At 44.9% G+C, this 12,902-nt stretch overlaps 1 protein-coding gene across 12 annotated transcripts in view; it reads left to right on the plus strand.

Moving 5' to 3' along the window:
* The window catches only part of LOC105464406 (trinucleotide repeat containing adaptor 6B), a 298,465-nt gene that overhangs the window by 251,230 nt on the left and 34,333 nt on the right, over positions 1–12,902 (plus strand). For all 12 annotated transcript variants that reach the window (XM_011712269.3, XM_011712270.3, XM_011712268.3 and 9 more), the window contains 3 exons: positions 10,940–11,071; positions 11,412–11,507; positions 11,652–11,832. In XM_011712269.3, coding sequence (XP_011710571.1) covers positions 10,940–11,071; positions 11,412–11,507; positions 11,652–11,832 — 409 coding nt within the window. The remainder of the gene's footprint in view (positions 1–10,939; positions 11,072–11,411; positions 11,508–11,651; positions 11,833–12,902) is intronic.

The following is a 12,902-nucleotide window of genomic DNA, read 5'->3' on the forward strand; positions in this document are numbered from 1 at the left end:
AGTTGGTGGCAGAGGGGTGGGTTGAGGTGAGGAGGAGGTGATAGCAGAATTCCCAGCAGATAGTGTGATAAATGTATAGAAATGTTTAACAGAGTTTGGGTAATCGGCTGAGCCTTCACACTAGCAGTGTCGTTTGAGTCTTGAAGAATGAGTCAGAATTTTCTGAGCACACCAGATTAAAAGTGCCTTCTAAGCAGCAGGAGCCTCATGTGCAAGGGGCAGTAATATCTAGAAGAACATAGCATTTGGGGGAAAGGCAGTTAGTTTGAATAATTAGTTAGAGCTTGTTGAAACATACAGACACACACACACACTATCTTAGAATAGAAAAGGAAGGCCGGGCGCGGTGGCTCAAGCCTGTAATCCCAGCACTTTGGGAGGCCGAGACAGGCAGATCATGAGGTCAGGAGATCGAGACCATCCTGGCTAACATGGTGAAACCCCGTCTCTACTAAAAAATACAAAAAACTAGCCAGGCGAGGTGGCGGGCGCCTGTAGTCCCAGCTACTCGGGAGGCTGAGGCAGGAGAATGGCGTGAACCTGGGAGGTGGAGCTTGCAGTGAGCTGAGATCGCGCCACTGCACTCCAGCCTGGGCGACAGAGCGAGACTCCATCTCAAAAAAAAAAAAAAAAAAAAGAATAGAAAAGAAAGGAACTAGACAAGAAGTATGGGACCAAATTTGGAAAAGGTGTTTGCTTTGCTTAGGATTTGGGACTTGGCCCTATAGGCCAATCCTTTTCAACATGGTTTACAACCATTATTTGGGCTGCTACTTAAAGACACAGTTCCCAGGTTTCCAATCTTCTGTGGCAGGTGGCTTTGGGGCTTAGTCACCACCATGTTATCTTTATGTGCACTTAAAGTTTGGCCACTGCTATAGACAATATACTATTAAAGATTTTTCAGCTGAGTAGTGATGTAGAAAAATTTAAGGTTTAGAAGATGCTGGGTGCAGCGGCTCACACCTACACTCCCAGCCCTTTGGGAGGCTGAGGCAGGCAGATCGCTTGAGCCCAGAAGTTTGAGACCAGCCTGAACCACATAGTAAGACCCCATCTCTACAAATTATTTTATTTTATTTTATTTTTTTGAGGCAGATTCTCTGTCACCCAAGCTAGAGTGCAGTGATGCAGTCTCAGCTCACTACAACCTCCACCTCCTGGATTCAAGCGATTCTTGTGCCTCAGCCTCCTGAGTAGCTGGGGTTACAAGCGCGCACCATCACGCCTGGTTAATTTTTGTATTTTTAGTAGAGATGGAGTTTCACCATGTTGGCCAGGCTGGTCTGGAACTCTTGACCTCAAGTGATCCACCCCTTCTTGACCTCCCAAAGTTCTGGGATTACAGGCATGAGCCACTGTGCCCGGCTTACAAAAAAAATTTTTTTTAATTATCCAGGCATGGTGGTGTGCACCTTTAGTCCCAGCTACTCAGGAGACTGAGGTGGGAGGATAGATCGAGTCTGGGAGGCGAGGCTGCAGTGAACCATGATCAAGCCACTGCACTCCAGGCTGGGCAACAGAGCAAGACCATGTCTCAAAAAAAAAAAAAAAGAGAGAGAAAAAAAGAGAAAGAAAGGGAGGGAGGGAACACTCACAGTAATATAGAGGACATGTTTGAATGGCAGGAGTACTAGAGCAAAAGAGAGCAGTTGCAGGGCTAGTACAGGAGTCCAGGTAAGGCAGCGACAGTGGGAATTAACCCTCTTGTAGGAGTTGCCTCTGATCTTTTTGTTGCATAATATGATGATCTGTTCTCCAGTCTCTTCTTACTCGGTGTATCAGCAGCATTTGACAGTTTCCCTCCTTCCTGAAGCACTTCCTGCGTTTGGCTTTTGGACACCTACTACACTGGTTCTCCATCTGCCTCTCCTTCTCCATCTCCTTTACAAGTTCCTCCTCAAGTTCCCAATACTTACTCAGCAGAATGCCCCAGATCTCAACCTTCGAACCTCTCCCCACCATCTGTAGTCACTGCCAGGTGATCTTACCCAGTGGAATGACTTTAAGCATTGAATTCCAAAATCGTATCTTCAGCCCACATCGAAGACTGTTGCTATGTAGCATTCATGGTGATCATAATGATGTTTCATCAGTTAGATTTACCTTGATTTATTTAATGTTCCCTTCCCCCCACTGTTGAGTATTAAATTGTTTTTAATTTTTCCCTGTTACAAATAGTACTGCAAAGAAATCCTTATACATAAACCTTTGCCCACATTTTTTCTAAATTGAGTTGCCCAAAATGAAATTTCTGGGTCAAAGCACATGAATAGTTTAAAAGATTTTGATAAATATCAGATTTTATATTCATTTTGACCACATTATAGGGGCAATCAGTAGTTAATGTAAACATAAAAGATACTGAGGCCCGGCATGAGGGCTCATGCCTTAATCCCAGCACTTTGGGAGGCCGAGGCAGTTGGATCACCCGAGATCAGGAGTTCGGGACCAGCCTGGCCAACATGGTGAAACCCCATCTCTACTAAAAATATAAAAATTATCCAGGCATGGTGGTGCACACCTGTCTGTCATCCCAGCTACTCAGGAGGCTGAGGCAAGAGAATCGCTTGAACCCAGGACCTAGAGGTTGCAGTGAGCCGAGATTGTGCCACTGCACTCCAGCCTGGGTGACAGAGTGAGACTCTGTCTCAAAAAAAAAAAAAAAAAAAAGGAAGACACTGAAACTTATCTCTAGGATTTCTTACAAATGTCCCAGGCCTTGGGTTTCTACCATGCCTTTTTCCTCCTGTAACTCAAATACAGTATTGAGAAAGTAACATATTCCAGCAGGCTTTTGTCCTGACTTTAAATTGCTGTCATTTTGCACCTGCAATGCTTTGTTAAATGCCATATTGATTGCACCAAGATCTTCACTTTCTCCAATCCAGCTGGAGATTGAAGGGCTTTTAAGCCAGAATAATTAACTCCCTGAAATGGAGAATGTGCAGACCTGCACCACCGAGATTCCTCTGCAGCCCAGGTGTGAACAGCTGTTTGCCTTGAGCCTAGTGGCGCTTCTCCCTGGTCCTTCTGTATTCTTTGGAGAGGGACAGTACATTTGCAATCCTAAGAAAGTTCAGCAAGGCTGGGATAGGCATTTCTCAAAAATTAAACTTATATTGTCTCTAACGTTGTCAGTTTATGAAACATATGAACTGGTGGCTTCTAAAGATCACTTTCCTGTGCTTTTCTTTATACTCTTTCTGTGTGTGTGTCTCTGTCTTTAAACAATATGTTGTTTTCATTTTGCCTTTTTTGCACTTTAATGAAACCATATAGTATAGAGCCTCCTCCTTTTGTTGTTTTATTTTTACTTGTATTATTTCAAATATATTCCTATGTGGATTTGGGCAGCTATGGTTCATATGGTATTCCATTATATGACTATACCTTAATTTACCTATTCTACTACCAAGTCTACTGTTCATAGACATTTGGATTGTTACTAGATTTTTGTTGTTATGAGCAGTGCTGCTGTAATATTCTTTTTTTAGAGTCTCCCTCTATTGCCTAGGCTGGAATGCAGTGGTGTGATTGCGGCTCACTGCAATCTCTGCCCCCGGGTTCAAGCAATTCTCCTGCCTCAGCCTCCTGAGTAGCTGGAACTACAGCTGCCCACCACCATGCCTGGCTACTTTTTGTATTTTTAGTAGAGATGGGATTTCACCATGTTGGCCAGTCTGGTCTCGAATTCCTGGCCTCACGTTATCTGCCCGCCTTGGCCTCCCAAAATGCTGGGGTTACAGGCATGAGCCACCACGCCTGGCCTGCTATAATAGTCTCATATTTGTCTCCCAGGATGAATTTCTCAATGGTACTGCTGGGTCACGGGCAGGTTTTACTTTGGTGGTTTCTTTAGCTAATTTTGAGTAGTAGAAATGCTTGATGGGGGGGGTGGGGACGGGGTGGTTGTGGGGAATAATGGGTTCTTGCCCTGTTACTGTCTCTCCCACGCTTGCTCCTTGTCTGCCCTGCCCCTAGGAGTGTAATAAGCTTCACAGCGGCAGGGTCTGGGCCTGCTGTGTTCACTACTGGAGCCTGAGCATCAATAGCTGTGCCAGGCATGTGTTTTGAGCTCAGTTAATATACATCAAGTCGTGGGAAGATGCATATCAAGAGTGATTTCAAAAGTGGAATTGTTGGGAAAGTGCAGTTAACTTTGTGTGAGAGACTTGGGTGCTGCAGATCTCTTTATGACCAAAGTGTCTGCTCTACCTGAAAAAAAAAAAAGTCCAGGCACAGTGGCTCACACTTGTACTCCCAGCGCTTTGAGAGACTAAGACAAGCACTTGAGCCCAGGAGTTCGAGACAAGCCTGGACAAAATGGCAAAACCCCATCTCTACAAAAAAAAAAAAAAAAAAAAAAAAAGGCCGGGCACAGTGGCTCAAGCCTGTAATCCCAGCACTTTGGGAGGCCGAGACGGGCGGATCACGAGGTCAGGAGATCGAGACCATCCTGGCTAACACGGTGAAACTCCGTCTCTACTAAAAAAAATACAAAAAACTAGCCGGGCGAGGTGGCGGGCGCCTGTAGTCCCAGCTACTTGGGAGGCTGAGGCAGGAGAATGGCGTGAACCCGGGAGGCGGAGCTTGCAGTGAGCTGAGATCCGGCCACTGCACTCCAGCCTGGGCGACAGAGCCTGACTCCGTCTCAAAAAAAAAAAAAAAAAAAAAAAATTAGCCAGGCATGGTGGTGCATGCCTGTAGTCTCAGTGGTTCAGGAGGCTAAGTTGGGAAAATCACCTGAGCCCAAGAAGTCGAGACTGCAGTGAGCCATGATCACGCCACTGCTCTCCAGTCTGGACAACAGAGTGAGACCCAGTCTGAAAAAATCAATCCATCAATCAACCTTAGCTCAGTTTTGGAGGATTTCAGTCTGAAATCACCACTGTCTGCCTCCGTCATCATCTGGTGTTCTCCCCTGTGTCTATCTTCACATGGCTTTTTCTTCTCTGTCTCAAAATTTCTCTCTTCATATGAGGACACCAGTTAATAGATTAGGGCCCACCTTGATCCAATATGACTTTGTCTTAAACTTGAGTGCATCTACAAAGACCCTATTTCCAAATGAGATCACCTTCTGAGGTTCCCAGTGGGCATGAATTTATGGGGAACACTATGTAACCAAATGCAGTTGCTAACGCAAATGAATTTAGGATTCACACTGAAGGTGGTACATATGATTTTATGGGTCATTGAGGTATAGTGGGATAAGAGGCCAGTTTGGAACATGGTTTTGTTAGGACAGAATATATCTATACTCACCCTCCTTTCCCCCAGACTCAAATTATACTGAGTTCAAAATTAGTATATCAGAGACAGTAAGTTAAGTCACACTGGTGACATTTTGTGTGAATTCAAAGCAGAGATGAAGAGGAGTTGTTATTTGGGGGAAATTGTGGAGGACGTGTTCCTTATGCTCGCCCTAAAACCGGTGCAGAGGCAGCATGCCCTGTAGTGGTGTGCTCACTTGGTGCTCACGTCTGCTTGGAGTACAGCTGTTAAAATAGAAAGTCAAACAGATTTTTAAATTGGTTGGTAACACTCAACATCTCTTAGAGGATAGAGAGGAAGCAGCTGGGAGAACTATTACTGAAATTAGAGTACTTTCCAAAATGACAGAATTGATGGGTAGAGTGAAAGTGACAGATCTTGAGAGAAAATGAGCTGGTGAGCCAAGTACAGGAAACCTAAACTTGGTCAAATGTTCATAGACTAAAAGAGTGTCAAAGAAAAGATAGGCCAGGCGCAGTGGCTCACGCCTGTAATCCCAGCACTTTCGGAGTCCAAGGTGGGTGGATCACTTGAGGTTAGGAGTTCAAGACCAGCCTGGCCAACATGGTGAAACCCTGACTATATTAAAAATACAAAAACGCCAGGTGTGGTGGCGGGCACCCATAATCCCAGTTACACAGGAGGCGAAGGCAGGAGAATTGCTTGAGCCTGGAAGGTGGTGATTGCAGTGAGCCGAGATCATGCCATTGCACTCCAGCCTGGGAGACAGAGCGAGACTCCATTTCCAAAAAAAAAAAAAAGAAAAAGAAAAAAGAAAAGATAGGCCTGTGTTCTTGAGAATGTAACAGAGATGGTGGCTCAAAAGTATTAGGAAACTGAGGAGTTTACCTCTGACCGCGATGCCAAAGAATGATAAAATGAGAAGATGCAATGGGGATGGGGAAGCTTTCTGATTAACTTAGTTTATAGTGGGACATTTTCAGAAGATGGATAGTAAGGGTAAAAGCAAGTGTGAGTTAAACGCAGAGTAAACTGAGACCTGCAAAAAAAGTAGGTAGATTAAAAGAACCTTTTAGCATTTGGTTTGGTGCAGTTTGGTGACTAGGAAAGGAGTCATTGCCTTGGACTAGTTGTATAATGCCCAGGGATTACAGAGTGGAGATAAAATTTTTGTTGCTTTTGTCTTTTCTATTAAGAAGAAGGGTGTTCAAACCAAATGACAGATCCTAGAGCAGAGTAGGAATTTGTGAAGAGAATCCCCGTCTGTGATTTTTGAGGAATGCTGGGAGTCTTCAAGGGGAGTTTAACACCCATCTTTCCTGCCCACATTCTGAATGTTTAAGGCAAAAGAGGAAAACATATTGGGGCCACAGTACCCCCTTTACTACCAATAGAGCAGATACCGGCAAACGTGTGCACTTCCTAATACCAAATTCCAGCCTTAACCCAGAGTCACTGGAATGGGGCGGTCCTCTCTCCAGGCTTGCTTCCAAGGAGGGAAAAGAGGCCTAAAGTGCTCTGATAAAATAAAGGTGGATGTCTTCTGTGTGGAGCCTCAGATCAGAAATTGGAAAGAAGCACCCCTCCACTATAAAAAGGTGAGGAGAATGGTGAATTTTTTTTCTTTTTTTTTTTTTTTTTTGAGACGGAGTCTTGCTGTGTCGCCCAGGCTGGAGTGCAGTGGTGTGATCTCGGCTCACTGCAAGCTCCGCCTCCCGGGTTCACGCCATTCTCCTGCCTCAGCCTCCCGAGTAGCTGGGACTACAGGCGCCCGCCACTGCGCCCGGCTAATTTTTTCTATTTTTAGTAGAGACGGGGTTTCACCATGGTCTCGATCTCCTGACCTTGTGATCTGCCCGCCTCGGCCTCCCAAAGGGCTGGGATTACAGGCGTGAGCCACCGCGCCCGGCCTCCTTTTTTTTTTTTTTGAGACGGAGTCTCCCTCTGTCGCCCAGGCTGGAGTGCGGTGGCGCGATCTCGGCTCACTGCAAGCTCTGCCTCCCGGGTTCAAGCGATTCTCCTGCCTCAGCCTCCCGAGTAGCTGGGACTACAGGCGCCTGCCACCACGGATGGCTAATTTTTTTTTGTATTTGTAGTAGAGACAGGGTTTCACCACGTTAGCCAGGATGGTTACGATCTCCTGACCTCGTGAACCGCCTGTCTCGGCCTCCCAAGATGCTGGGATTACAGGCATGAGCCACCGCGCCCGGCCTTTTGTGTTTTTTGTTTGTTTGTTTGTTTTTTGGTGTTTCTGTCTGGCGTCCAGGCTGGAGTGCAGTGGCACGATCTTTGCTTGCTGCAACCTCTGCCACCTGGGTTCAAGCGAGTCTTGTGCCTCAGCCTCCTGAGTAGCTGGGATTACAGGCGCTTGCCACCACGCCCCGCTAATTTTTGTATTTTTAGTAGAGATAGGGTTTTGCCATGTTGGCCAAGCTGGCCTCAAACTCCTAGCTTCAAGTGATCCTCACCCAACTCGGCTTCCCAAAGTGCTTGGGATTATAGACGTCAGCCACCGTGTCCAGCCTGGGGAAATTTTTTAAATGTTTTCTGAAAGGAGAAATAAGAAAAAAGTAGCTGAAAGATCGATGAATTTGGTCCCAGTTCCAGGAGAGAATCTAGATTATCAAAAAGATTGCTTTTGAGTACATATGGCAGTAATCAATAATCATAGTTTGCTAACAAGTTTTCATGCATTCCCTTCATTGGTAAAAATGCTGGCATAGAATAATAATATAGCTGTTGTATTCTACTTTAACAGGCCGTTTGACAAGCTGTTTTGGACGAGATGGAAATATATTGGCTAAACATTAAAACAGTTGTGTAGATTAGTAACTGACGATTCTCAGGCTGATGGCTTCATATTGGAAGGAAGCTTTAGTGGCATATGATTAGATTATCCTCAGCTTTATCAAGTTCAGCATTCCCATCCGTGATGGGATGGGGGAACACAAACTGGGAATAAGTAGAATAATAGGATCAACAAGAACTTGGTGGGGTAACTGTGAAGTTAAATATGATAGAGGTTCATTCATTTAATAGATATTTATGGAGCATCTTCTATATGCCATGCTCATAAAGATATATGTAAGGTCTTAAGCTCAAATAAAAAATCAATTTATAAAAAGCTGAAGGCCAGGTGCAGTGGCTCATGCCTGTAATCCCAGTGCTTTGGGAGGCCAAGGCGGGCGGATCACGAAGTCTGGAGTTCGAGACCTGCCTGGCCAATATGGTGAAACCCCGTCTCTACTACAAATACAAAAAATAGCTGGGTGTGGTGGTACGCTCCTGTAGTCCCAGCTACTCGGGATGCTGAGGCAGAAGAATCACTTGAACCCAGGGGGTGGAGGCTGCAATGAGGTGAGATCACGCCACTGCACTCCAGCCTGGGTGACAGAGTGAAACTCCATCTAAAAAAATAAAATAAAATAAAACCCAGCTACATATTACATGAAGGAACAAAAGCATATTTTTAAATATTATAGATTTTAACTAACATTACGCTTAGTGTGTGAATCAGGAGTTATGATCACCAGAGAAAGTGACATCTTAGGCATTATTAGTGAAAGCACAGGTTTTAACAGAATGGTTAGGAATGGCCGGGTCTGCTTGGTGTTGAACTACTCTAGAAAATACCTTTCTGTTCTTGGCTCTTCACTGAGAAATGGAAGGAGATATAGGTGAAAGAACTGATCATATTGAATCTGAAGATGAGACGCAAGGGAACTGTAATCATTGTCTGAAGACATTTGAATAACCAGCCTGTGGAATAATGTGAACATTATAATCTCTAAGCATCTGACATGGATTAACTCATAAAATCTAATGACTGAAGTTAATATTGTTGTCATTCCAGTTGGAGATCAGGAAAGTAAGGGTCAGAAAGGCCAAATAAGTAACTTGCTCTGAGTCAGCTTAGAAATGGCAGAGCTGGGCTGGGAGCAGTGGCTCATATTTGTAATCATAGCACTTTGAGAGGATGGCTTGAGCCCAGGAGTTTGAGACCAGCCGGGAGGTCAGGGCTGCAGTGAGCCATGATCATGCCACTGCATTCCAGCCTGGGTAACAGAGTGAGACCCTGTCCCAAAAAAAATAAAAATTGGGGAGGCAGGCAGAGCTGGGATTACAAACCCAGGCAGACTGCCTCTAGAACTAAAGTCTTTTTTTTTTTTTTTTTTTTTTTTTTTTTTTTTGAGACAGAATTTCACTCTTGTTGCCCAGGCTGGAATGCAATGGCACGATCTTGGCTCACCACAACCTCTGCCTCCCAGGTTGAGGTGATTGCCCTGCCTCAGCCTCCTGAGTAACTGGGATTGCAGGCATTCGCCATCACGCCCAGCTAATTTTGTATTTTTAATAGGGACGGGGTTTCTGCATGTTGGTCAGGCTGGTCTCAAACTCTCGACCTCAGGTGATCCACCCACCTTGGCCTCCTGAAGTGCTGGGATTATAGGCACGAGCCACCACACCCGGCTCTAAAGTCTTTTTTTTTTTTTTTTTTTTTTTCAAAGAGATGGGATCTTGTTGTGTTGCCGAGGTGTTCTCAATCTCCTAGGCACAAACAATTCTCCCAATCTGCTGGGATTTAACAGGCATGAGCCACTGTGCCCAGCCTGTAGGACTCAACTCTTTTTTTTTTTTTTTTTTTTTTTTTGAGACGGAGTCTCGCGCTGTGTCACCCAGGCTGGAGTGCAGTGGCGCGATCTCGGCTCACTGCAAGCTCCGCCTCCCAGGTTCACGCCATTCTCCTGCCTCAGCCTCCGAGTAGCTGGGACTACAGGCGCCCGCCACCACGCCCGGCTAGTTTTTTGTATTTTTAGTAGAGACGGGGTTTCACCATGATAGCCAGGATGGTCTCGATCTCCTGACCTCGTGATCCACCCACCTCGGCCTCCCAAAGTGCTGGGATTACAGGCTTGAGCCACCGCGCCCGGCAGGACTAAACTCTTGACCAGTGTGCTACACTACTTGGCACTCATGGGCACGTGCCTAAGTTTGTTCTCCATGGCCCCAACCAGTCCAGTGGGTTCAGTAGATGAGGGTGCAGGGAAACTCATTTCTGCTTACTTAAATCATCTTAGAGGAGCAAACCAAAGATGGGAGGGAATCCTCGGTCAGCAGAGCTTCCTGCAGCCTACTCCTGAGAACACGGAGAAGGACCCTGCCAGGCCATTGACCTTCCAGGTTCTTTTATGCTGGCTGTTTTTTTACACTGCCACTCTGTGGGTGTTAGCTATCAGAAGCCATGAGTTGAAACTCATGTCTCCTATTTACAGGTTAATACATTTGTCTTATTTGTATCACAGAAATACTGTCACATGAGTATTATTTATTAGCTTTATGCAATGTAGCATGTTTTGTTTTATGGCACATTTCCAGTAATAATTTCTCAGTTGGATAAAAAGCCATATTGTCATCAGTTTTTTTTTTCTTGAAGATGTTTTCCTGAATATAAAATTTATGCTTTTTACTGTAGAAAATTGGAAAATCTAAGAAGAAAATTTTAAAACTCTTGTAATCTCACTGCTCCAAGATAATCATTGTTAACACTTCAGTGTATTTTTCCTGTTAACATATTTTTCACAGAAAAGTTTGAGAACACTTGCTTTAGATTCATCAAGATTCTTCTCACAGAAAAACCATTTTATTTTGATACATTCTGAAGGTTCCGTTTCTCTTCTTTCTTTTTTATTTTTTTGGCTAGGTTTCTGCCTCAATGCTCAAGCAGTTTCCCAACAGTGGCCTGAGTCCAGGTCTTTTCAATGTGGGGCCCCAGTTATCTCCTCAACAAATTGCCATGCTGAGCCAGCTTCCACAAATTCCCCAGTTTCAGTTGGTAAGTAGCAGATTTTCTTCCTGTGGCTGAAAAGGTCATTTGCTTTTTTTTTTTTTTTTTTTTTTTTTTCTCTTTAGCTTTGATTTGCTTCCCACATCTTTGCCACTTTCTATGTTCAAAGGGTGCTAGTCCACACTTCTAGGCAGACTATGGAGTGTGCTTAAGGGTTGTCACTCAACTGGAGGAAAATGTAACCAGGAGACCAGGAATTTGGTGTTACTTCCCTCCTGGATACTTTAGAATTGTGTGACCTGTATGTCAGTGCACAGACCCTTTAGGTGTCCTCAGTCAATCAGTCTCAGGACACTTTGGTTCTCTGTCTATCCCCCTTGTTTTGTAGGCATGTCAGCTTCTCTTGCAGCAGCAGCAACAGCAGCAGTTGTTACAGAACCAGAGAAAGATTTCTCAAGCTGTACGCCAACAGCAAGAGCAGCAGGTACGTGGGTGGACAGGGTCCCTCCAGTGTTGTGTTTGAGGAGTACATCCCGGCTTAGCCTCTTATGGCAAAGAACCAGGCACAGTCTCTTCCTGGGAAGTTCGGGGCTGTGCTTATCACGTGTCCATCTCTCTTGGCTCACAGCTGGCTCGAATGGTGAGTGCACTGCAGCAGCAGCAGCAGCAGAGGCAGCCGGGCATGAAGCACTCGCCCTCTCATCCTGCTGCTGGACCCAAGCCGCATCTGGACAACATGGTACCCAATGCATTGAATGTGGGGCTCCCAGACCTTCAAACCAAAGGGCCAATACCTGGATATGGTTCTGGTAAGTTGTTAGTAGAGAAAATTACCTTTCTAGAAATCTACCCCTCCAGGCCTGTGATAGGGGTTGCGCCTGCATTACCCTCCGTTTTTATGTCAGCTGTACAAGGTAGGTAAATATTCTTACCCCTGGTTTACACATGAGCCATCTGAGGCTTCTTGAGTTTCAGTGGGTTTCCAAAGCTCACCACATGGTTACTAAATAGCCGAGACAGGCCTCTAACTTCTCTGGCTTCAAAGCGGTCTTTCAATATATGTGTGTGAATGGCAAACTGCTCTCCTACCGCCAGGAATTTTTAAAACCCTGTTTAAACGCTTGTGCATGCTGTGAGTGGTACACATGGCTGAGGTTATGATCTGTTAAAATATGTACTAGTTTGAAATGTTTTAGTATACTCATATTAATACAATTGCCTTCTATCAAAAAATGAACTAAAATTATAATGCAGATTGATACGAATTCATCTGGTGTTAGTATTTCATCTGATTTAAATAGAACAAGTAAGGTTATGCCTTTAACATTCTTCAAGACTTTTTTGGCAGGCAAATCATAGCTCTTTCAGAACTGGAAAACATGCTGTAAGCAGAATCTAATTGGTGAGGAAACAGGGATTTCAAAATAAAATTTAAAAATGGAAAAGATACCACACACCATCATAGTTTCGTCTCAAACTGACAACATTTAGAATTTATCTTGTAAAGAAGATACTGTTCTATGCACACTCAAAAAACAAGAGTTGGGCCGGGTGCGGTGACTCACACCTGTAATCCCAGCAGTTTGGGAGGCTGAGGCACGCAGATCACGAGGTCAGGAGTTCAGGACCAGCCTGGCCAACATAGTGAAACCCCATCCCTACTAAAAATACAAAAATTGCCGGGCGCAGTGGCTCATGCCTGTAATCCCAGCACTTTGGGAGGCAGAGGCAAGCGGATCACGAGGTCAGGAGATCGAGTCCATCCCGGCTAATACGGTGAAACCTCGTCTCTACTAAAAATACAAAAAGAAATTAGCTGGGCGAGGTGGCAGGCGCCTGTAGTCCCAGCTGCTCAGGAGGCTGAGGCAGGAGAATGGTG

This window comes from Macaca nemestrina, chromosome 15 (assembly GCF_043159975.1).
Source record: "Macaca nemestrina isolate mMacNem1 chromosome 15, mMacNem.hap1, whole genome shotgun sequence".
NCBI classification, from domain to species: Eukaryota; Metazoa; Chordata; class Mammalia; order Primates; family Cercopithecidae; genus Macaca; species Macaca nemestrina.